Below are 24858 nucleotides of genomic sequence, written 5' to 3'. Positions count from 1 at the left end.
GTGTGCCATGGCAAATCCTCGAAACTCAGCTCAAGTATTGAGTATTGTAATTCATTAAAATAATAATATTAATGATAATTATGATAATAAAGTTACTGCCAGGCCCAAACTCTTTAATACTTAAATTCAGAAATCTTGATATTTGATGTGTCACATGTAGGGGATGTAGCTCAGTGGTAGAGCGCATGCTTCGCATGTATGAGGTCCTGGGTTCAATCCCCAGCATCTCCACTTATAGCCTTAAAACTGAGAAAACAAAGCATTTCAGGTGATACAGCTTAATCAGGAACCTGCTTTGGATCTCCATGTCCTCAAGTCCATCTTGTTAAAAATGTGCTACGATGAGGACAAAGGCTTTTTACATGTATGAAGACAACATTTAAGTACATTGTTCAAATCAAGGCAATGCTAGATATGATACTTTAGGCAAATGCATAAGTTGTCACTCCAACTTTGCCTGATGGCACTCCTCAAGGCAACATTTGCAATTTGATTTTTTCGATGCGATAGAGAGAGAGAGAGAGAGGGAGAGTGAGAGAAAGAGAGAGCAAGAGAGAGGGAGAGAGAGAGAATGAGAGATGCAGCCAAGGGGACAAAGGTCCAGCTGTTCATGGGAGACAGTCAGACTGTAGTAATCTATCTCTGCAACTGCTCCAGACGGGAGCATGGGTGTGTCTCTGTATCTGCTTGGCTGCCTGTCACAGTGGGTGTCCTCTAGCGCACTGACAATGACTTTGCAAAAATAACACATCTTACTCCCAAAGCAGATGCTTCTTTTTCGAACTTGCAATTCTGTCTCGAGAGTAAATATAGGTTTTGTCTGGTGTGTGTTTACATAATTGTGTGCACATATTGTACTTGTATCTGCATTTATAAGGCCCATTGCAATGTTATGCATCTTTAGAAATTGACATCAAATGCCAAAGACTTTAAAAAATGACTTCTAAATCAAGCTGGAATGGAAACTGTCACATAACACACAAACATTATGAACACAGAGATATATGCTCCGTGTCTTTGTGATGTATTCACATAAAAAAACACACATACGCACACTCAAAGCAGGAGCTGACAGACAGACTTGGCAAGCTGGACAAGTGTTTGTATTTCTCTAGTCTGGAGGGAGTAAAGCATTAAACTGCTACGTCTGGCAGGAACTTCCTTTGGCGTGCAGAATAAATGGTGGACCCAATTTAATCATCCTGCTGCCTGCTCTATACTTGAACATCGTTCTTTTAATTTTATGAGTAAAATGGGTCAAGCAGACAAACAGCTGTATTTGGTTGGATTTCGATGTATCAGGGACATGTGCATTTATTAGCTAAAATTAATAAAATACAATGCATTTGTTTGAATGAATGGACGGGGATGTAGCTCAGTGTTAGAGTCCCTTGGTTCAATCCCCAGTATGTCCATTCACACTGATAATAAGGAGTTTTTCTTAACCCATTCTTGCTGGGAGAAGTGGACTCTATTATGCTGGATTCAGACCTGATAATATTTTTGTCAGTTACGATAGTCACTGTATCAGATTAGGTGATAAAGTCTCATTAATTCTTGGAGACATGACAGACAGAGACAGACAAACAATGTTTTTTTAAAGGATGGGGGTTTCCTCCTGGAGTGGTTTTGCTGGTTAGAATTAGGCAGATTCAAATATATTTCACAAAAAATAAAGAATTGGAAGTTCAAAAAATACCAATACCATCCTGGGTTTCAACAATAAACAAAATATAAAAATTCAGTTTGATACAAAGTTTGCTTTCTCAAATCTGTCCAGAGAAAACTATCTTTTCAAACAAAACAAAGAAGTATGTCTTGCATTGTTCACTTCATTTCAGTTCTTCCCCCATGAGTAAACCCTCTTCCCAAACAAATGAAGGACGCTCTCAGAATTATTTCCAGTACTAGTCAGCCCATCGTCTTTGAAGAGTTTTTTTTCCCAGTTCGGGTGCACACAAGTAGGTGGGAGTAAAGAGAAAAAACTACCAAAGAATTGCAGATCCTGCTTTTGATTTCGATAGTTTAATTTAAAATCGTGACACCCCTGTCAATGCAAGGAGAGAAAAGAATGTCATGAGTTCTTCCCCCATGAGTAAACCCTCTTCCCAAACAAATGAAGGACGCTCTCAGAATTATTTCCAGTACTAGTCAGCCCATCGTCTTTGAAGAGTTTTTTTTCCCAGTTCGGGTGCACACAAGTAGGTGGGAGTAAAGAGAAAAAACTACCAAAGAATTGCAGATCCTGCTTTTGATTTTTTTTAAAATCGTGACACCCCTGTCAATGCAAGGAGTGAAAAGAATGTCATGATAAATGTCCGTTTACATTCCCAGCACCTGATGTCTTTCGGATTGGGGTGTTATTGGAAAGAGAAATAGTGAAGTCTAAAGCACTAAAAACACATCAAACCTGTCCTGAATTGGGCTCATCAACATGAGAGAAGCTAATCCCTGATTGTCACTGTTAGTACAGGCTCCAGTCGGCAGTCTAATTCCAAAAACTCACTGAAAAAACACAGAATTTCACTGAATAATTATCAAACACAAGTTCAGTTTCAGTGTCACCTCTACCCATGTATCCACTTCACAACTTTACATCTTTCAAAATGTGACTGGTTGAAGATTTGTTATGTTGGCAACTTTTTGGCAGTTTCGAGACAGGCTGGTCCAGAGCAAAGTTACAGCACAGATGGGGCAATGTTTCACTGACTGGTAAGGACACACACACCCACACACAGACACACAGACACACACACAGACACACAGACACACACACACGCACACACACAAACACAACGTCTGGCAGCTAAACACATATTTGGGTTAATGCCAGCACTACAGGCAGCCTCAGGTAATGTAAACCCATTGTCTTTGCCTTAATCTCGCACTCGACATCTACCCACTAACTGACACTGTTATCAACACCTATCCGTCACAGTCTCTGTCTCATCTTCTCTTTTATCACTCTGATCTACTATGTATTTTTGTAATAAACCCTTTATCAGCTTGTATTTGCGACTTTATCTTACTCTCTATCCCTCTGCTCCAAAAAAATGATTTTGTCTGCAAAAAGACAAGCATTATTCCCCTTGGCTCGTCTCTCTTCTGCATCCACTCCATCACCTCTACTATCATCTCTTCTTGTCACTGAGGTCTAAGCATTCATCGAAGTGATGGCTGTAAAGCCAACAGCTGTGACCGGACTACATTTAACTAATCATCAGCAACCTGCATCAACAGAACATGCTGAGGAGGCAATGTACTCTTGAGAAAGGTTCATGTTTGACTATATGCAGTAGCACAATTTCAGTTATTTTTCAATATTTAATTTGGTAAATAAAACTTACGAAAATCATATCATCAGTGTTTAAGTATTATACATCAAACTGTCAAAAATCTGCTACAGAGAGTTGCATTACTTACATAATTAATTTGTTTAATTTCAACACAATTTTATATCTAAAGAAAAACAATGCATTTACATTACTTCTCCTATGAATCTAAACAACTGAAGTGAGAAGTTATTTGTTGCTGACTGTCCCTAAGGTACTGCTGCATCCTGTGTGGGACAACTTGTATCTGTTTGAGTCAACAGTTTGGCTGTTCAACTGTGAGGAAGCAAACCCCAAACCACCGGTGCCATAATCATCTCCGTCTCTGTCTCACTCTGCTCCTCGCTCTGTGACCCATTTCTCTATGTGCTCCCTGGTGCTCAACTGTACAATTATACAACAGGCAGGGGATTCAAGGATACCCTGGTTGAGTTTCAACAAAAACAGGATGCTTATCAAGGCGTTGGCCTTTAAACACTGACACACGTTTGTACTTTTATACTTAGGAGATCCCTTGTTGACCCAAAGCACTACCTCACCCTTAACCTTAACCATCTCAACTACACTCTTAACTTTAACCCCTTTTCTGACCTTAACATCCAAGTCTGACTGTTAAAATGCACTTTGCAGAACCGATTACAATAATATCCTCAATATCAGAATGTAAAACTCACATTGGTTCTCAAAAAGATACACTTGAGAGAACTCCTAACAGTGCTGCCAGTCATTATTAAATATGCTGCATTTCACTCTCACACACACAAGCAGTTTGAGCAAATCAACTGTCAGCTTTTTGAAAAATTAGGCATTTGCATAACTATCCTCTTACTGATGGTTCTATCAAGTTGCTGCACGGTACTGTGCGCACATTTGTTCGATTCAACTTGCCTTACACGCACACACACACAGTTATGTAATAACCTTTCTTTATTCTAGAAACAAACTGTGACCCTCTTTCTTGCCATTAGATAAGTGAGTGATGAAGATGAAAGACAAAAAGAGAATGAAAACATTAGTTATCGCTTTCGCTCCAAGTCTCCCTTTGGTACATAAATGGATACTCCACCCACTTCTTATAATATACTGCACTCCATGGACTGACTGACACACATTCACAGACACACACACACACACACGCGCGCACACGCACGAACACAGCTAAAATAAATAGTCTGGGGTTAAGTGAGAAATATTTCCTTCAATCTCTCTCTCTCACAGAGTATTCCCACCCAGCATCTTAAACACAAGGACATGATTAAGATTCCACAACGCACCCAGATTCCAGAGTATTCCCTAAATAAACACTGCTTGTAAAATGTTGCGTATTAGGCTTGGTATATTAGTCACACATCCCTTTTCAAAACACAGATTGCTTTACAAATTGAAACGATGGGTCAATGAGCCTTTACATGCCACTGCTGATCAACAAAGTTCTGCTACAAACTCCCTCAGGGTTGTACATGATAATAAACTTGATAAATGGTAAAGGAAACAGATATTCGACTAATAAATGGAAATTTAAATTCAAACAGAAGTCTCTCCCTGTATACTGCCATTTCTGAGGAGCTCTGTGGTCTATACCTTAAATAGCAGGTATCTGAAATCGTTGTAAAATACAATAAAAACACCCAGTCAAACTATCACAAAGTGTGTGACATTTAAACACAATTTCAGGACCAATACTGGTATCTGGTATAAGTCTGAAATCATACTGGCTAGACAGTTAAACTTCTTATCTTTGATTTAAGCCAGCTTCAGTTTCCAGACAGATGATCTCTGAGGTCACCGTAGCTCTTGGATGCAGTACTGAGACCATTCCCTTTTCTCTGTTGGCCGATTCTTCATCCAAAATGTTTGTGGTTTTACTGTGAGCAATTGCACAGTCTGAAATATTATAGAAGTACACTGGTTTCCAAGCAAATAGACTGTGTGGTCTTGTATTTTTAAGGAGCTATCTTAGGGTCTGGTTGTTCTGAGCCTTTTTGAAGACAAGCAACAACTGTGTTATAATGTAAATCGGCAAACAAAGAAAAGGGAAGATTAAAAAAGTCGACTACTGTAACTTCTGTATTTTGTATTATGTGAAGTTTTTTATGAGAAAAAGTAGTAAACTAAAGAAGATTCATATTCAAACTGACAATTCTGTGACACAAAAGGCAGAAAAGCACCAATCAATAACATAGTTTGTGCCATCAATAACACTGTGTACAAAAATGTTTTCATGTTTTCTCCACTGTGGAAAGAACCAGCTCTAATGAAAAATCTTTATGTGGAGCATATGCGGTCTAGCAGCACCACTAGTGTTGACATAATTAAGAGGGTGTAGGCAGAAGTATCAGAGTTCAAGTGACAATTATGTTTCCTGGTGCTGTAAACACTTGGAGACATTGTGGACAAGTGATCTCGTCCCAGTGGCATCACAGCAGCTAAAAAAAAAGTCTGGCCTCACTATCATCAAACTGTGGTAACTACATAACCATGTCTCCAAGGCTCCATTCAAGAATTACTTTTTTCACTGGCACTGCTTTGTCTTTATCGTGATAGGAATAAGCATCACTCATATTGATCAGTGAATACAAGAGAGGAATTTGCACCAGAGGAGGTGAAGCAGGGACTCATGTAACTCATGTAACTCATCATTCCTGTAGTTTTTTGTTTTTAGATTTTTTTACTGTCAGTACTATGCGATAATTTCACCACGGTTTCTTCTCATTGTGACTGCATTTACTATCAATTAAATTTCCTGGACACCTGCAAGCTAGAAAGTGACTGTTTTACCCTCCATCTTTCTCTTCAAATGAATCTTTTTAACCACTGCACTTTGCATTAAAGCCCCCTAAAACATCTAACCAAAAGCCTACCTTTTGGGCTTGCGACTCCTTAAATGATGCAAAGTCTGCTTGTAACCTATCATTACAGCAGTTAGAGATACAGTCTGCAACTCTGGAAAGAGGTATTTGTTTGGTGAGTCTTGTTGCCACCCACCTAAATATTGAAGCTTTAGGTTGGTGTATGATTGGTTGTTGGTGTCCAGACCAAAAAACCAACAACCAAACATTGACACTTTGGGTTAATCTAGAGTTTCCATACTTGATCGCCTGGGAACAAGACTCCAACACGTACTTTCTTTCTCCAGAATTGCTAAAGTAATATTTTTATTTGAGGATGGTTACATTTGAAACTATTTTAAATGTCAACTATTTCACAAATAAGGGGCCCCACGGTGAGAATCTCTGGCTTAAAAGATAGGACACAAAAGGATGGTAAAGCAACATTACACTGGATGCCATTAGCTTTTTAACATCACAAACAGATTTTCCACACCGTATATATCTATATTCTATATATTTAGTTTGGCTGACAACAAAGAAACTAAAGTTACATCTCAGTTTAACACTACAAAGTCTGGGATTTATTTTACAACACCCAGGTAGCTCTGTTATTGAAAGGCCAATGCAAACCACGACTGACTCCAGGGGGAATGAGGGAAAAGTTTAATTAAGGAGAACTGGGACAAAATCCATAATATTTCACCTTAATATTATGTAAAAATAACAGAAAGGGGGCCAAGCTACAACCCTGGCAGGATTGCATAACTGACATAACTGTGTCAGGTGAGCTCAAACTCTCAACATCATTAGTATCATCTTTCCAACATCTGATGCACTTCTGAGAAAACTAAGGTTGCAGTCAGTTACTCAACTGATACACTAAGTGGTTTAAAATCACGGAATAAATATTTCAAACGGCACATAAATATTTTTGCAGGAAAGACTTACACTTGCTCTCATTTTGTCTCTCCTCCCTCCTCTCTGTATGTTTTCTTTCTCAGTCTCCTCTTTTTCTCCCCTTCATTTATATCCAATCCTCATTGCACTCTCTACTTACTCAGACCACACCACTTGAACCTTCATGTAATTACAAAGAATGACATGTCATTAGGAAATTAGTCTCTCTGCGAGGACTGGTAAATGTTTGGATTGTAGCCAAGTTGTGGAAATTGTGGCATGTGTCTAGAATGTGTTGACTGCGGATATGTGGCAAAAATGCAGCGTGATAAATGGGTCAACACTACACAACTGAATTGAAGATGATTAAGAAGGCACAGGGGAAGAGCATGTGCAAAGTGAGGGGGAGGAAATAGATAGCAGACCTCCTTAAAGTAGTTTTCTTATTGCTAGTGTTTGCTTAGTCACAGCCACATGCACTGCAGTATATAAAAGCAGTGTGAATATGTTTGTTTTTACAAACCTCGCGTGATCCAGTGTGTTTTTGTGTCTGAAGGTTTCCTACCTTCAGTCTCAGCTTGCGTGGCCACAGGTGACGGGCTGTCTTGGCTCCAGTCTGCTGCACTATAAATCTGTACCACCAGGAGCCGCTTCAGTGACACAAGGTCAGCATCTTTGAGCCCCATCTCCAACTGGTGAACGATGCCACGCCCCGGCTGACTGGTCACCACAGTAACCTGTTAAAATAAAGGAAAGTGACAACCCTCAAAAGACATGGAATCAGTTAAAGGAAAAGAAAGAGCACCTCTTATCTCAACCATTAAAGCCAAACTGCTGGGTCCAATAGGCACATGTAAAGGTGTCAGTATGTGTAAAATATGGCCATTGTTGAATGGTTAAACAACGTATAAAATTTGGAATATCCCTTTATGACGCATAGATGTTCCAACTCTTTCCCAAAGGATCACTTCTGAATTGCTGGCATTACAAAAGATCCATTTCGGTTTGAGGTTGTCATATCTTCAAAAGAACAGGCCACAACAACACCACAACAAAGCATTCTTTGTGTGTGACTGTTGTGTTTCTCTTGTAGTTCAGGGACATGACATACTGTAAATTACTGTTACTAAATTAAACACATGATGTCAGAACTGCTGTCCTTGTCCCTAACAGAAAAGTGGCATGCCTTATGGTATAATGACACAACTCTACACTTACACATAGTATAAAAACTGTTTCCTGAGAAAAAAATGCAGCTTTGAGTGCACTCTTGCCATATGATCTGTAATTTTAATGTTTCCTGTAACTAAGCTATAATTATCTCACATGTTATTCTACCCTGAGTGATCAAAACAACTGTTAAGGCACTGTAAAATGTATTTTTACAGATCCATTATTTGTTAATGAAGATTTCTGCAGGAGATTTACGCAACTACTTAAGCGAACACTATATGTGAGGACGAACAGGATCAAATTAGTGCATTTACATGTCTAATGGGGTGAAAACAGACAAACTAATGTTAGACTGCACCCTAATGAATCACATTAACAGTAGCAATAAATGAAGACTATAATTGGTTTATCAATGGGCTCTGCTCTCTGTTTCCTGCTGTCTGGCCATATGTATAGGCCTAAAGCATATCATCAATGCTAGAAACCATTATGAATGAAAACATGCATTAGTGGAACAGCAACGCACACACAGACACACATGCACAGGGCCCTGTCTCTGCTTAGTGTCCCTCTGCTGCCTAACAGTGCTATTCATATCTGCTGCTGTCGGAAACAGTGACTCTTAGTGTAATCATCTGCCCAGAGCTTCTTAATAAAGCTGGTTGGATTTGAGAAATCCTCGTCAACAACTGAGAACCCTTTACCCGGAGGACATGATGATCAAATTCAACCAGAAGGACAGTGACTGGCTCATTTCTCAGTTGGCTCCCCATATTGTCGCCGTTGATATCTAACATATTAGACGATTTCAGTATATAAATGGTAATAGCCCCAAGCTGGCTTTGAATTACATAACTTAAATAGGCATTAATAGTTCTGTTAAATGTCAAAGCTATGGTCTTTAATTGATGTCAACAACTACATCCCCTAGCACCACAACAAAGTTATGTAAATCAGAAAGTTGAAACAACTGAGACCGGGATTGGCCTTGAAACAATTTTACCAAACACTGAACAAATGTAATGCAGCGCAGAACTAGTTTCTGTACTTGAGGGGTTTGCCATTTAAATATGATTACTGATTGGATATTCTAGCAAGAAGACAAAGAGAGCTGATGCTTTACTGATGTCAGTCCTTTAAGACAGATGGCTCATCAGCAGATGAATAGAGCCCATTTGCAGCATTTCAAATGTAGACGAGCTGGTTCTAAGCAGACTGTCTGATATAGGATGTCAAGAGTTCTCAGCCACTAAGAAGAACTGTTAACATAGATTTTTTAAGCTTTTAAAAATGCTAATTAGAATCCCATTTCATTATGTTTTTGCAGCTGCTAAATACACTAAATTGGACATGAAGAGACCTCATTTATTAGATATAAGTGGAGCCTCTTCCCCACATTAGCATTAGCAGAGAGTTTGAACATCAAAGGGGTCTATCCAGTCCCAGCTAGTCACTAGCTGACGACATGATGGATCTGTAGAGACAGAAACAGCCAACTATCTAGGGGAAATTACTTCATATACAATAAGTTGACACATAACATACAGTATTTCCATTTTGTGCAGTTTCAATGTTTTAGATTTTTTGTTCGTTATAAAACAAGGGGATGTAGCTCAGTGGTAGAGCGCATGCTTCGCATGTATGAGGTCCTGGGTTCAATCCCCAGCATCTCCATTGCTTATGGTACTGTGCTACAACACCTTCAAATTTACAGTGAAGATCAATGATAACTGTTAAAGCACTGCATCATGAATAATTGTAAGGCTTTGTCACAATAACATAAATTGACCAGTACACTAAGAATACTAATCTAAGTTGCCTCCCAATTTTCTCTCCATGTGATCTAAAAAATGGAGGACAGATGATGAGATTCTTTTCCAGGTAGTATTCAGGGGCTCTGTTCAAATCTTAGAAATCATTCATCCCTTCTTCAGTTGACTAAATTGAAAACATCTAAATTGTGGATGCAGCTGAATTAAAAGACAGCAAAGACGACCACAGAGCAGGGGGCCAGAAAAGAGGTGCAACCAGCCGAGACTCAGCAGAGTACCCGAGTGTATTTACATTTTCGCAGATCTGAGCAGATGTTGCTCAGTTTTGTTTTTCTGGCTTGAATTTAATTGAAAGACTCAACCATTTTCTTATTGTTTAGATGTTACCATATGGATAGAGATCTTTACAACCCTAGTGTGAACATATTGTTTTCACATGTAAATCAAGTTCTCAAAATTAGCTGGTCTATTGTGTACCCGCATCCAACTTTGTTATACAGATAGAGTTGTGTGAGCTACAAACTTTGGGGGATGTAGCTCAGTGGTAGAGCACATGCTTCGCATGTATGAGGCCCTGGGTTCAATCCCCAGCATCTCCACTTTTGAAAGCCAGTAAAACAGAACGGATACACAAGTAAATTAAACTCTGTAAAAATAAGTGATCAGACCATGGCCTGAATGGTCCACCCTCTCGGCTTGGGAATTGAGCCCACGTGGACCTATTGAAGCCCATAGTGTGCACCCATAAGCAGACTCGCTGGAGATCTACAGAGAGCGCACGTGGGTACTTAATTATGGGACAGCCATCAGCACTCACAAAGTTACTAGGAGCACGCCCACAAAAACTGCAAGAGCAGTGAGGTCTTCACATTTTGATAAATACATTTGTTGTGCTGGTTGTGCATATAAAGGGTCTATCTCTACTCACCTCCACAAATGCGTTATTGCTGGCCTGGTTTCCTGTACAGGTATGTCTGATGTACTGTTTAAACTGTTGCAGACTGTCCAGCACCGCCTGTCGCAGCAGCTCGCCTCCCCTGGCTGCTCCTCTGATACAACCTTCACCTGGAATAGACCTCAGCTCCTCAACGCAGGAACGCAGCCTGGCCAGGTTAGCACGAACCTGCTGAAAATAGAGGTGGACAGAGAAAAATAAGGAATACAAGTGAGAGATCTCTGGTACTGACAGAAAGCAATAAAGTGAAGTGGGGTGAGAGGAAGAACATGACAAACCAATAACAGATCTACAATGTACTTCTCTTTCATCTTCCTTACCACAAATGGCAGTAGACATTCCTGTTGCCTGCTGATGGCATACAGACTGAGTAGCGGGATCCTACAGGGTCCATCCAGACAACAGGCCAGGGACAGGAAGTTATCCAGAGCATCACAGAGCACCGCACAGGTCTCTGACCACCAGGGTGGCAGTGCCTCCACGATCAGGACCCTTGCTGGTTGACGCGGAAATGAGGAGGACCAGTAAACCAAGTTCCCAGAGTTGGAGGAACATGCTGACTTCTTTATGTTGTCCACGGACATCTGAAAACAGCATACACAAATACAGCAGTGTTCAATGACAAAGAAAGCAGAGAAAAGCATAACAAATGTTTTTAAAGAAACAAGGTAATCCCACATAAATGTTCTCATGTGTACATCTATCAAAAGCCGCAGGCCAAGAGGAGTAAAACCAGTAATTACCAAAATTAGCAAAACATATAGACACAAATACAAACCATTGCCCTGTCATGGTAATCAGCTCATGGAGTGAACAACATTAAAGAACATAAGCTGTATTCATAAGACAAGCGTTGAGCACCACTGTAAATAGAACATGAATAAAGAGGCTATGATAAACATGGAATATTATGTAAGAATCTAGGCTATAAATGGCCCGGTTATCACAAAACTCAGTGTCTTTCCCTGGCTGCTGAGGAGCCTAATGTGAAAATGGCTGAAAATGAGACTGTGAGAATCAATTTGGAGGCCAGAAAGTGGAACTCTGCTGTAAGGCATATGTAAAGCAGACAACATAGTTTCCTGAGGAATAAATTCTCCCTGAAGTGGAAAAATGCTGTAAGAGTTTATTGTGCACAGAGTGTCCTTGCTTTGTGGTGAATGAATAAAGACTATTAACTTGTTTATCATTATCATTAGCCCTCTGATCTATTTTATTACATTGCAGCTAACTTTTGACAGCCAACTTGCAGTAGGGTTGTCAAAAGCCCACTTAAACCGAGCCTCATGCAGTCATGATGCAAGGTTTAGACTAGCACAGAAACTCTGGTGATTCCTGTGGAAAAATGGGTCATTATAGCAGCACAAAGTATAACAAGAAGGATAAAATGGAGCATTTGGAAAGCACTGTAGTTACAAATAGTATTGTATCAATGTTAATACGGCTGCCTGCAACTAGCAACCGAAGTGACATCTCCACATTGTTTTACCTGGTCAACTGGAAATGCCTAAAACAATTATCTAACAAACAGAAATGTTGGTAAAGGATTTTTTTGTCAACTGATGAACAGAGTAATTGTTCCAGCACTAGTTAATATTCACATCTGAGCTACACCTCGAAGCTTTTTAATGGATGCAAGTTTTGGATAGGGGTAGAAATGACAGAGTAACTGATGACATGACTCACGATATTCAAGCCAGGCTAAAGATTCTGCAATAATCTATACATTGCAAGACAATCATCTAGTGATATATCAATACCTGCACTACAGAAACTGGAGAATACAAAGTACCCCTAAAAGGCAAAAAGCAGAAATTATGCATGTATTCACAACAATGTGGTGTCAGCTTCACAAAATTCGAAACAGTAACCTCATTCACAAAGGTTCAGATGCGACGAGGGGTGAAATTTTGCTGAGGCTCTAATGCGCCTCTGAAGGTAGTGTCAGAGGCAAAGCAGAGGCGTGCCTGTGTGAATGGATAAGCAGGAGGCCTAGAGCACGGCTTGTCGATCTGATAACTCACTAAACAAAATAAAGGGAAATGTCTCACAAAACTTGTGTTGTTGTAGTTACTGTCTTGAAAAAAATCACAGCAATGCTCAGCCTTTAATGAACTTTCTCCCAGAAAAGAAAATCCCTTCCCACTAGTGACACAGTCAGACAGCGTCCTGTTATGCGATGGCGATTAAGCAATTATGTCATTTAGAGCCCAAAACGTAACTTTGGCACTTTCCAGGACGTTTGGTGGGTCAGGATCTCAATCACAACGCATTATAACAGCATCCATGTGGATTATAAACAGTCAGCAGGTACACGTTTAGATCAACAGGTGGACACCGGGGGAAACACGTTGAAAAAAAACACAGACATCACCATCATGGCAGGTCTGTATGCTGTATGAATTGACACACTGATGCGGTTTACACCAGTGCTGCTTAGTTCTGTGTGATCAAATAAGGCAGAAAATTGGCGAACCTCCGTTGTGGAGATGATGCGGAGTCTCTGTGTGAAAAGGGCTAGTGTTAAAAAAGTCTTTTAGTGTCTCTTTAACACACACATTGACTGCAACTTGCTCCATGTCCATGTGTGACATCATTTGGATGGCAAATAACCATAAACTGGCAAAAGGCTGAATTTCAAGAAGCGGAACAGTTCAGGAGTTAAAATGTTTAAAGGAAGGAGATAAGATTAGAGAAGTTTACACCACAAGGAGTGATGGAGTAAAACCCTTTACCTCATCAATATGTATCGGGGGAAAATTGTATCACTTTTTTTCCTTTAACAGCTTCCCAAGCATCATCAGACAGAAAGGGCCTATCTGTGTCACTCATGGAGGATGTGGCCAGAGAGACAGAGAGGGAAAAACCCGTCACGCTTCACAGAGTCAATCACGCAATCTGAAACCCTGTCATTCTTTTTGTGTCTGATCACTCGCATCATCATTACTGGAGGGGAAACCCCTCATTTAGCAAAACCAATGACCCTCTATTCTGTCACACATCAGTAAAATTAGTCATTTCATTTCCACACCTCAGCGGGCGAGAACAGACATGACCACTGAGCGTGAGGAAACAGCTGAAACACGAACCAAGACAACAGATTAGCCTACACGAGACAATGATACAGGTTTGAAGGGCTTTTTCATAGCAGACATTTTCATAGTGGGGCGGCTGTGGCTCAGTGGGTAGAGCTGAGGACTAGTGACCGGAAGGTCACTGGTTCAAATCCCTGGCTCCCCTGGGCGGGACTGAGCTACAAGCCGAAGCATCCTTGAGCAAGATGCTGAACCCCAACACCACTCCTGATGTGCCGTTGGCACCTTCGTGGCAGCCACTGCCATCAGTAAGGGCCCTGCGATGAGCTGGCGTCTCATCCAGGGAGTACCCTGGCCTTCGCCCATAGAGCCACTGGATTTGGCCCCAGTATCCCCGCTCCACCTTGAAAAAGGTGGTATAAAAGCGGTAACATCACCCGCGACCCGCATGGATAAAGCGGAAGAAAACAAACAAACGAACATTTTCATAGTGGCAGACCTGAATACAGTATATATATCAATACCTCGGATCCCTAATAAAATACCTTAACCATTTGTGTATATCAAACTAAGTATTCTAGTTCTGAGTCCAAAGTTTGGGTACTGCATTGCTGAGGAGTTACAGAGGACAATTTTGTTTACAAATTCCTTTTTCGTATATGAGTGGTGAATTAATTTAACGGCGAATGGAATATTTCTGCTTCCTGTCATCATGTTGCCATGAATCTGCCAGCGGGCCTGCCTTACATCACTTGTCTGTCTCAATGTTTAAACACAAATACACGCACAGTCATACTGGCCTGCTGATGCCCACGATCAAACTAAGACACTGAGGCACCAACAGAACCATACTAGACAAGATTTAAACTTGAAAGACAAGCAGAAATAACAACACGCCTTAAAAACACCTGAAGGCTGGGACTACTCTTACCAGAGCAGAAGCCATTGACAGAACTAATCCCCTCCGATCGAAAGCTGAGCTCTGAGCGCTCTTTATCATCCAAGCACTTAAATCCACTGTCCTCAGACCCTGCTCTGTACTGATCTTCACAGAGAAGGCCTATTTTACCGGCAATAAAGGGCACATTGTGTGAAAGTGCGTGTGTCGTTTGATCTTCTGCCCTTCTCATCTGTCTCTGACTCAGTTTGCCTCTTCTAAGCCAAATTCTGTCCACCTCACCACCCAGATCATACATCTTTCCCCGTCACACCTTTGATCTTGCATCACCTCTCAGACCTCTCTCTGCGTAAACATAAACAAAATCCATCATTTTCAGTCCAACAGCACAACAATTTAACTTCTGTTTACCACACCAGTCTATGTTTAAACACACATACACAAACATTCATACTGGCCTGCTGATGCCCACAATGATCCTTCAACATAATCTGACGGCTTTTTTCATTGTATACCACAGCATTACCTATAAACTATGTGAATTTTCTAAATATCCCTTACAGTTAAATCATGTGTATTTGTGTGAATGCTAGGTTCATCCACCAGCATCAGAGTTAAGTTCACTGAAAGTTAAAGAGTGTATAAATTGTTAGAAATACATTTAAGATGAAAGTTTTAAAAAAAAGTTTCAAAACAAGCAGCAAAAGCTGTGGTTGAATTCTTCTGACAAGAGACTGTGTGGCAAGTAACACTAACTCCTTGGCTTTTAAAAGCTAAATGCAAACATATGTAACCTACATGTTTATATACATATAGTCAGATAAGATAAAACCAGTCAAATCAGACGTTAGCTCTGTTATTTTGATTTTTTAGCTGGCTTTGGCTAACGAAAGTAACATTGTAGCTAACTGTTAGCTAGTAGCTTACCATAGCTCACTCCCTCCTCCTAAATTAGCTGCTGGAATAACTTTAGCTAATTGTGTTTAAAATGACGCCACTAAATAGGGAATATTCTTAAAAGTATCTTAAAAGAAAGTTGTGACAAGCTACTCACAAAGCTAACCCGACTGATTACTATTCAGTAGGCTAACGCTAGCCAGTTCTAACAGCAGGCTAAGTACCTGTAACCGCTTGTAACGTTCTGTCACGCGCAGCCTCCGTCTGCCGACTCCGATTTGTCCTCGCAGTGGCGCGAGGACCATCACTCAAGTATGAAGCCAAAGATTGTTTATTGTCAAGATGAGTCACTCCATAACTCAATAAGACTTTTAAATTAAGTTAACCACCCTCTCAGAGGGAGGAGGAAATAAACTTCTTCTTGTCTCATCTAATTAATTACAAACAGTTATATTTTTTATATTTCCACATACATTTTTAACGCTTAGGCTAACTGAAGTTTGTTAACTGGCTGATTAACAAAAACACGTTATTTCAATAATAACAATTGATTAAATAATCATTAATTTACATGTTGGTGAGCAATTTAAAGAAATGTTTGGATTCTTAACTTGTGATGGACGTTATTCACTATTTTCCACAACATTTATTGAACAATTTAGCAATCAGTTAATAGAGGAAACAATTGACGCAACACTAAATAATTCAATAACAACTGAAGTGATGTGGGTGCACATGCATGCATACGCAGTAAAAGTCAAATGAAAGGTGTTGCATTATGTATGGGGACAAAAAAACTTCACAAAACACAAAATGAAAATTCAGATGTGTCAATGAATAAGCAATCAAGTGAAACACATCCAATAGCCCTGACTAATTAGGAGTACTGCACACACAAGGACATCTTGAGCATCTGCTATATCATTAAAGAGACAAAGAAGCGCCGAAAAACAAACACCGCTCTCTTGATGTTAGAAAACAGAGAATCCACAAGTTTCTTTCCAAAACTTTTGCATCTTGTCCTGCCCTCCTTCCATGTGTTTATTTCTATTCATTATTTGTAGATAAATAGAGAAAGAAGAGAAATGAGGGGCCAAGTTCAGGCACCCAGGGACAGAATGAGCTACTGATATGGAAATGTGTTCTTGATGGTCCGTCTGCTCGAGTGCTGCTGTGTCCGTGTATTGGTGTGTGTGTGTGTGTGTGTGTGTGTGTGTGTGTGTGTGTGTGTGTGTGTGTGTGTGTGTGTGTGAGAGAGAGAGAGAGAGAGAGAGACCTTCCGGGCTTTGAGGGCACAATCAAGATAAAAGAAATAAGATGTGTGATTTTTGACGAGTGTGTGTGTGTGTGTGTGTGTGTGTGTGTGTGTATGAAGTGGTTTTGTAATGTGCTGTGGTCTGTGTAAGAGGCTTTGGTGGATGCTGGGTTGAGTAATGAGAGCTGACTGATGCGTAGTCACATAGGTTTTTTGACTGTGACTCTCAAGCTCACACACACACACACACACACACACACGCGCACGCACGCACACACGCACACACACACACACACACAACATGTTTATGTGTTGGGCCGTATGAGATTGATATGAAGTATTTTGGAACATGCACATCTGCTTATGGGAGATAAGATGAGGTTTACCAACTTCTGCCAGCGCTCTGCACCTGGCAAAATCATTTCCAGATGAATTTGTGCCCAGTGGAGATTCTGATTTCAAAGCATAGCCTGTATGTGTGTGTGTGTGTGTGTGTCACCAAAAGATGTTCAAGGCTTAATGTTCCTGGTCGGGTGGTGGCTGAGGATTTGACTGAGCTGCAACTTCCCCCGAATCTGATTCTTGAAGGCAGTCCTCCATCATGCCTCCAGTCTTTCCTCCCTTAATGTCTTCTTCATGTCCACATACACACACACACACACACACACACACACACACACACACACACACCTGCCTCTTTCTTTCTCTCTTTCTGCCTGTCTGTCTCCCTCCTTCACATCCCACCTGCCCGTCTGTGCTTCATCCATACATCAACGCTCGAATGCATAGATTTCACCGCGAGGATCATCCCCTGAGACCGATGTCGAGCAAATATGAAGGCCCCGCGTAAAGGGATTAGGCGCACTGATATGATTGGGGCTTAATCGCTCTTACGCACAGGCACACGTAATAAAATACACAAGTGCTTCCTAATTTAGTTGTGAGGAACACACATACTTCTAGGTCAATAGGAGCTTTGCGACAGTGCTCTAATCCGCCATGCCTTTTTGATTTACTCGGAGGGGATTGAGGGGAAAGTTTGCCCAGTAGTTTTAGTACTTATTCGGCACACCAGTTGCTTTTTTTTTTTTTTTTTTTTCTCAGTCCGGCGCGGTTGGAGCACAGCCTTGACGTTTTTCATCTGGGTTCAGTTTTTACTCACTGTGCGATTGAGGTTAAATGAATGTTAAGTCGCTTGTGTTAAGTTGTTTGCCGCCTTGAGAAAATTTGAGTTTAATTCCCTAAAATGGGAAGAGGAGCATGAAATTAGAAAATCCCCTCTGTAGCCCGCAACTGAGCAGTTGGAGCTATCCGGCGCAAACTGCTGCCACCGTCTGACCCCTCTCCGGGATCACATGCTGGCAGATACCCCGTCTCTCAACTTGGTGTTTTCAATGAGACGACGGCGGAGCTGCGTCCAATCTCATTATCTTTTTTTTTATTGTGCTACCCGCTACATCTGTTTTTGTTCCACACACATCATTATTTAGCCCGTTTGCTTCTAAATCCCGAACATGTGCCTCGAGCTTGCAAACAAAATACGTCTTAAATAGTTCAGTACAGTACAAACTGTGAAGTGCTACTGCCAAAACAAAAGGGATTTGAAATGATAACCAGAAGTGGCGATAGGTGGATTGCGCTGCTTTAAGGCGTCCTATTTACCACGCCAGTTACAGTGAAGAAAATAAGTATTTGAACACCCTGCTATTTTGCAAGTTCTTCCACTTAGAAATCATGGAGGGGTCTGAAATTTTCATGGTAGGTGCATGTCCACTGTGTGAGAGATAATCTAAAAAGAAAAATCCAGAAATCACAATTTATTCGTGTGATACAGCTGAAAATAAGTATTTGAACACCTGTCTATCAGCTAGAATTTTGACCCTCAAAGACCTGTTAGTCCGCCTTTAAAAGTCCTCCTCCACTCCACTGTATTATCCTGAATCAGATGCACCTGTGTGAGGTCGTTAGCTGCATAAAGACACCTGTCCACCCCATACAGTCAGTAAGACCCAAACATTCAGCATGGCTAAGAGCAAAGAGCTGTCCAAAGACACCAGAGACAAAATTGTACAACTCCACAAGGCTGGAAAGGGCTACGGAGAAATTGCCAAGCAGCTTGGTGAAAAAAGGTCCACTGTTGGAGCAATCATTAGAAAATGGAAGAAGCTAAACATGACGGTCAATCTCAATCGGAGTGGAGCCCCATGCAAGATATCACCTCGTGGGGTCTCAATGATGCTAAGAAAGGTGAGGAATCAGCCCAGAACTACACGGCAGGACTTGGTCAATGACCTGAAAAGAGCTGGGACCACCGTTTCATGGTTTGAAATCATGCATGGCACGGAAGGTTCCCCTGCTTAAACCAGCACATGTTAAGGCCCGTCTTAAGTTTGCCAATGACCATTTGGATGATCCAGAGGAGTCATGGGAGAAAGTTTTGTGGCCAAAATGGACCTTTTTGGTCATAATTCCACTAAGCGTGTTTGGAGGAAGAAGAATGATGCGTACCATCCCAAGAACACCATCCCTACTGTGAAACATGGGGGTGGTAGCATCATGCTTTGGGGGTGTTTTTCTGCTCATGGGACAGGACGACTGTACTGTATTAAGGAGAGGATGACTGCAGCCATGTATTGTGAGATTTTGGGGAACAACCTCTTTCCCTCAGTCAGATCATTGAAGATGAGTCGTGGCTGGATCTTCCAACATGACAATGACCCAAAGCACACAGCCAGGAAAACCAAGGAGTGGCTTCGTAAGAAGCATATCAAGGTTCTGGAGTGGCCTAGCCAGTCTCCAGACCTAAATCCAATTGAAAATCTTTGGAGGGGGCTGAAACTCTGTGTTTCTCAGCGACAGCCCAGAAACCTGACTGATCTAGAGAAGATCTGTGTGGAGGAGTGGGCCAAAATCCCTCCTGCAGTCTGTGCAAACCTGGTGAAGAACTACAGGAAACGTTTGACCTCTGTAATTGCAAACAAAGGCTACTCTACCAAATATTAACGTTGGTGTTCAAATACTTATTTTCAGCTGTATCACACAAATAAATTGTTAGAAAATCATAGATTGTGATTTCTGGATTTTTCTTTTTAGATTATCTCTCACACAGTGGACATGCACCTACCATGAAAATGTCAGACCCCTCCATGATTTCTAAGTGGGAGAACTTGCAAAATAGCAGGGTGTTCAAATACTTATTTTCTTCACTGTATTTCCAATAGAGGAAATAAATGTTTTCCAAAATGCCAGCTAGCTTTTAGAGAAAAATACCCACTTCCTGCTTATTACATGTCGACTATGACCATAATGCCTTTGCAGGAATTCAGTGTAAAAACAAAAGGCCTGTCTCAGCATGTTTGACTGCACAATGTTGAGCTTTATGTAACATAAGCTGGTGTTGAACCAAACACAGATTGTGTAAATTGCTTGTTATTGCTCGTCTACAGTGTCACCGCGGCACACCTCTCATGCATCCGTCTTTTACACAAGAGGTCTGAGACCCAGTGAACTACTTTAGGTGTTTGCGTGCTTGCTCTCAGGCTCAGAGAGTGTTTATTTTGGGTTTATGTCGAAACTAGATTTTCTACCTTAAGGGCGTGATAGAAAGGCAGGGGAATGTGTTCTGAATCATGTCGCGGTGCAGCTACAGCAGCTCCGAAGGCGGACGATATGAAGACATCTGCTGGAAGCGCACAGCAGGGTGCCATGTGTCACCACCTGTGAGTTGTGAAACACGCGTGTCAACATGCCAAACAGGGGGATTTACCTGAACCACCTGTAGGTATTTACCCCCAAGAGAAAAATGCAAATAACTTCATACTCTAAGTTGCACTGGAAGGCTTGATTTGAAATTCTTGTTTGAAACTACTTGAGATGATAAATGACGGTGATATATCCTCACTTACAGGCAGCCGTTTAATCAGAGGCCGTCTTTGCTGCAAATTATTTTCACGAGATTAAAATTTCGTCTCGTTCAAAGTATTCCGAGCTTTATACCTGATAGCACCCGCGAGCCCTCAGGGCAGACGGAGTTTTAGTTTGAACTTATGTGAAAAATGAAAAACGTTCAATCAACGGGGACGCCATTTTTATCTGCTGCGGCTCTGGAGTACAAATAGGGACAAACCCGTTGTTCTTTTATCCACGTGAGGCTCACGTCAGAGCCGGCCCTGTTGTCTTTGCTGTAGTGTGATGGTGAGCATTATGGGAATTGTTGCATTCGGAAGTTGGTGTGTGTGTGTGTTTTGGGTTTTACTGGTGGTAGGCGTTAATACTCGGCGTGTTTGTGCTAATCTGGGTGGGAAAAATGACTGCGTTGGAATGCTCTCTGGCCAAGTGTGTGCTCACGTGAAGCTCGGCTTTGTATGTCAGAGCACAAAGCCAAACCTGTTTACTGTGGTTTTTGTGTTCAGTGCTACTAGAGAGCAGAACAGGGCAGACGGAGCTAAAAGGGTGGATGTATATAATGGTCAATTACCCAAACGGGGGTGCTTTACAGTGAAAGGATGGGTGCACTGCAGACCGTTCATGACTTAATGGTCTAATGGGAGTTGGGCTTTCTGGGGCACAGAGTATATATTCCTTAACAGAGAGAACATCGGCATCACATGACAGTCTCCGTAACAAAAAAGAACGACCTGTTGCTTTGCTTGATTCCATACATTTCAAAGTGGAATTGATTGATGCAAATCAGATCGGACGATCCCCAGCAAGCACGAAGACTCTTTCCGGATCTAGAGCTCATGTTTCCCATAGCTAAGTCGTCAGAGGGCATTAATGTCTCTCTGGGTGAAACTAAGTACTGAGCCGTGTCTATACAGGAGCACATTTCCTAGACATTCAAATACCTGAATGAAGAGTAATGACAGCGCAACTAGGTGGAGTAGAGAGGTCAGAGACTACAGACACTGCAGGTCAGAAAGCTCCCTCCAGAATTTCTTAAAGGTGCAGAGGAGAAGAATTTAAGTTGAAAACAAAGCATGCTAAGTAGCTAGCCTTGGCTCATCCCGCTTCAAAACTCCTGTTCTAGCTATGTTAACGCCAACACTTCACCTGGTGCCCAAGCTGCCCGTCTGGACTGCTAGCTGCAGAGCTAACTGAGCTAACTATCTAATGGCAGCAACGGTTAGTAGCAATTAGCGGTTATTCTGGTTATTTGCTTCCCACTGTGTGTTTTGTGTATGAATTGGACCAATTCTTACATATTGCACCTTTAAAGATGCTTTAATTATGCAATGTCACTTGTAGGGACAACAAATCAACCAAATTAGCTGTTTCCCAAATAAACCAAATCAGCTGTTTCCCAAATAAACCAAATTAGCTGTTTCCCATGACTCTATGTGGACAATCGTAGCATCTTTCAGCTAATTATTTTGTTGTCTTCCCCGCAATGTTACTGTCCTGCCCCAAAAAGGCACAAAATTGATTAATGCATAATTTCAGCGCTGTTTTATTCCCGGGGCATCGAATGCCATTGTTTTTTCATATCCCTCCATGTCTTATAGAGACAAAGTGCACTTTAGCAATCTCAATCCTTTCTTTCTTTCTTTCTTTCTTTTTATTTCTTTCTTTCTTTCTTTCAGACAGACTTCTGCAAGAGCAATTAATTCCGCAGCCCTCTGCTTGGCTTATTCAGCATGTAACTGATATCATTCAAGTAGTGCTAAATGTAATTACCCATTACATATGAATCACTCTAATTTGCTATTGAAAGGGGACACTTTCTCCTCTAATGGGATGATGGATGGAGAGTTTCAGCTGGACGGCTGCCAGGAAATGCCTGTTTTTTGGTTGTTTTTTTTAGAGAAGGGAGGGGATTTGAAGGTTGTTGCCAATCCTTTATATTGGCCCAAAATTTAATTGGACATGCAACCGATACTGTGCAACACACAAGATCCCCTCCAGCCCTGCACCGCTGGTGTATTTCCACTGTCTTCTTAGCTCTTTGTGAGGGGGGTTTGCATCAGCAGTGTGAGAAAATATCAGAAGAAACAGATTGTCTACCAAACAACAGAAGCTCCTGATGATCTTGTGACTGCAGTCTCATCAATAAGTCAGTGTTCACTAATGTACCGCATGAACAGGAGTGATGTACTCTGGAGGGGGGAAAAAAACCCAGGAGAGTGTCCTTGTGATCATGGATGACTCATCTCGGACTGAACATTAACATCTCGAGGGGTCGTTGTCAATGAGTTGGATGACGCAGTTCTGATCGGGGTCAGGTCCTGTTCGTCCCGTGATGTCATTAAGTATTTTTATTACATCTGTAGGACATGTTATGACCATTTTGCGACCAGATTGGAGCCTTTTATTGATTATACTGTTTACTGAATCCTTTACACCTGGGACAACTTGAAGAGCCCATGCATGTGCTGCTATTGTTTCCGTCCTCTGTACCTCTCATTCAGCCCCATAGTATATCCAATGACAAGGACATACAGAGGATTGCATCAGCAAAGACAATGCCAACTGGACTCAAATCAAAAGCAAATGTAATTGTAATGTTTACCCTCACTACCTACTACATAGGTTTCCTTGACGAATAAGTGTTGCAGAACGTGATAGATAGCCTTCACATGGATTAGTGGTTCAAAAGTTATTTTTGAGCTTTGATATGAATGTTTTAGTCAGGTATTGGTCTACTTCTTCCTCAGATCACACGTTGGAAAGAGCTGTTAAACATCAGCTGCTTCCAGCTTCTTAAATGTGAGGATTTGTTGCGTTTCTTTCTCGCTTATGGGTTTTGGACTGTTTGTTGGATAAAGAAGCTATTTGAATACATCACTCTGGGCCCTGGGAAACTGCAATGAGCAAGTTGACAATGATCAAATTGACAATTTGTATTCACGTATGTGTGAAAATAATTGCCGGATCATTCAGTAATTAAAGTTGATCATTAGTTGCAGCCCCAATGCTGTATGAGTGAAGTTAAGTCAACGCTATTCCAGCATACAAAACATGATTTTAGCGTGTAGTGTTATGTTGTATAGATACTGTATTGACAAATCAGACATTGGTCCTCTTTGTGTCCTCTTGCCATATGTGGCAATATGAGGCTGAGATGTCAGGAAGCGCTTCCTGCTTGTCTCTGCTGAGGGACAGTATAGAGAGTATAGCTCTGTACAGTAACAGTCACAGCACCACATGGTCTCATCCGATCGGCCGATGTGTCATGTGATTCTCCAACAAGCCACTCTTTTGTCGGTCTTTGTTCTCATGACCCTCTATTCGACATCCAGAGAAGGAGCAGGCCTCAGCAGCACAGACTATAGACTGTGTCAGCTGTGGTGGCCTGATGTGCTAATCACCTTGAGGCTGTGTGTTTGTTTTCCTTTTTTTTTTTTTTTCCTTTATAAGAAGCACTGAATGACTGATTTGTGATTTAATGCGCCACACAGTAGATATTCACTTTTTCTAACTTAAAACATGTGATTTATGTCATAAAGGTGACGGCAAAGTGGAACCACTTTCAGTCACGGCACATTTTGTATCCAAGGTCAGTTGTGTTTGAATATGCACTCTGTAGTTTTGGGGACAGTATTTCAATCAGAAGAGAAAGACCTTCATTGACAATTTCTTTTTTAATGCCTAAACAAACCGTCTTTGTTTTCACGACGGAATAAACAGAACGAACAAACTGACCTGAAAGGAAAAACACACTTCACTTTGTTTATATGTGGCTGACCCTGCCGCCTTTCTGGCTTCAAACATTGTTCTGGAGACCTTTTTTTCAGTTATGGAAGAAAACAGAAATTTCTTCTTGAAAACCACATAACGCCCCTTTAATATGATCAGACCAGCTAATGTCTGGTCA

General features: G+C 41.2%; 1 protein-coding gene and 3 non-coding genes across 10 annotated transcripts in view; 3 read left to right on the top strand and 1 right to left on the bottom strand.

Annotated features, from left to right (window-relative positions):
- m1ap (meiosis 1 associated protein) overlaps positions 1–16084 on the bottom strand; it is a 43594-nt gene extending 27510 nt beyond the window's left edge. The window contains exons 1-5 of one of the 7 annotated variants that reach the window (XM_030429890.1): positions 15821–16040; positions 15207–15238; positions 11281–11544; positions 10934–11131; positions 7626–7797 (exon numbers count right to left, since the gene is read on the bottom strand). In XM_030429890.1, the coding sequence (XP_030285750.1) occupies positions 7626–7797; positions 10934–11131; positions 11281–11544 (634 nt within the window). In that variant the 5' untranslated portion in view covers positions 15207–15238; positions 15821–16040. Of the gene's footprint in view, positions 1–7625; positions 7798–10933; positions 11132–11280; positions 11545–14926; positions 15174–15206; positions 15239–15820 lie in introns of those variants that run through there. The other 6 variants (XM_030429891.1, XM_030429889.1, XM_030429892.1 and 3 more) reach the window with 6 other exon arrangements.
- trnaa-cgc (transfer RNA alanine (anticodon CGC)) lies at positions 160–231 on the top strand. Its single transcript has one exon. It is a non-coding gene; the product is annotated as a tRNA-Ala (tRNA).
- trnaa-cgc (transfer RNA alanine (anticodon CGC)) lies at positions 9836–9907 on the top strand. The gene has a single exon. It is a non-coding gene; the product is annotated as a tRNA-Ala (tRNA).
- On the top strand, positions 10533–10604 carry trnaa-cgc (transfer RNA alanine (anticodon CGC)). The gene has a single exon. It is a non-coding gene; the product is annotated as a tRNA-Ala (tRNA).
- Positions 16085–24858: the final 8774 nt, after the last annotated feature.

Source organism: Sparus aurata, chromosome 10 (assembly GCF_900880675.1).
Source record: "Sparus aurata chromosome 10, fSpaAur1.1, whole genome shotgun sequence".
Lineage (NCBI taxonomy): Eukaryota > Metazoa > Chordata > Actinopteri > Spariformes > Sparidae > Sparus > Sparus aurata.
The sequence above is the reverse complement of the archived record's forward strand: the minus strand, read 5'-3'. Positions and strand labels throughout refer to the sequence as shown.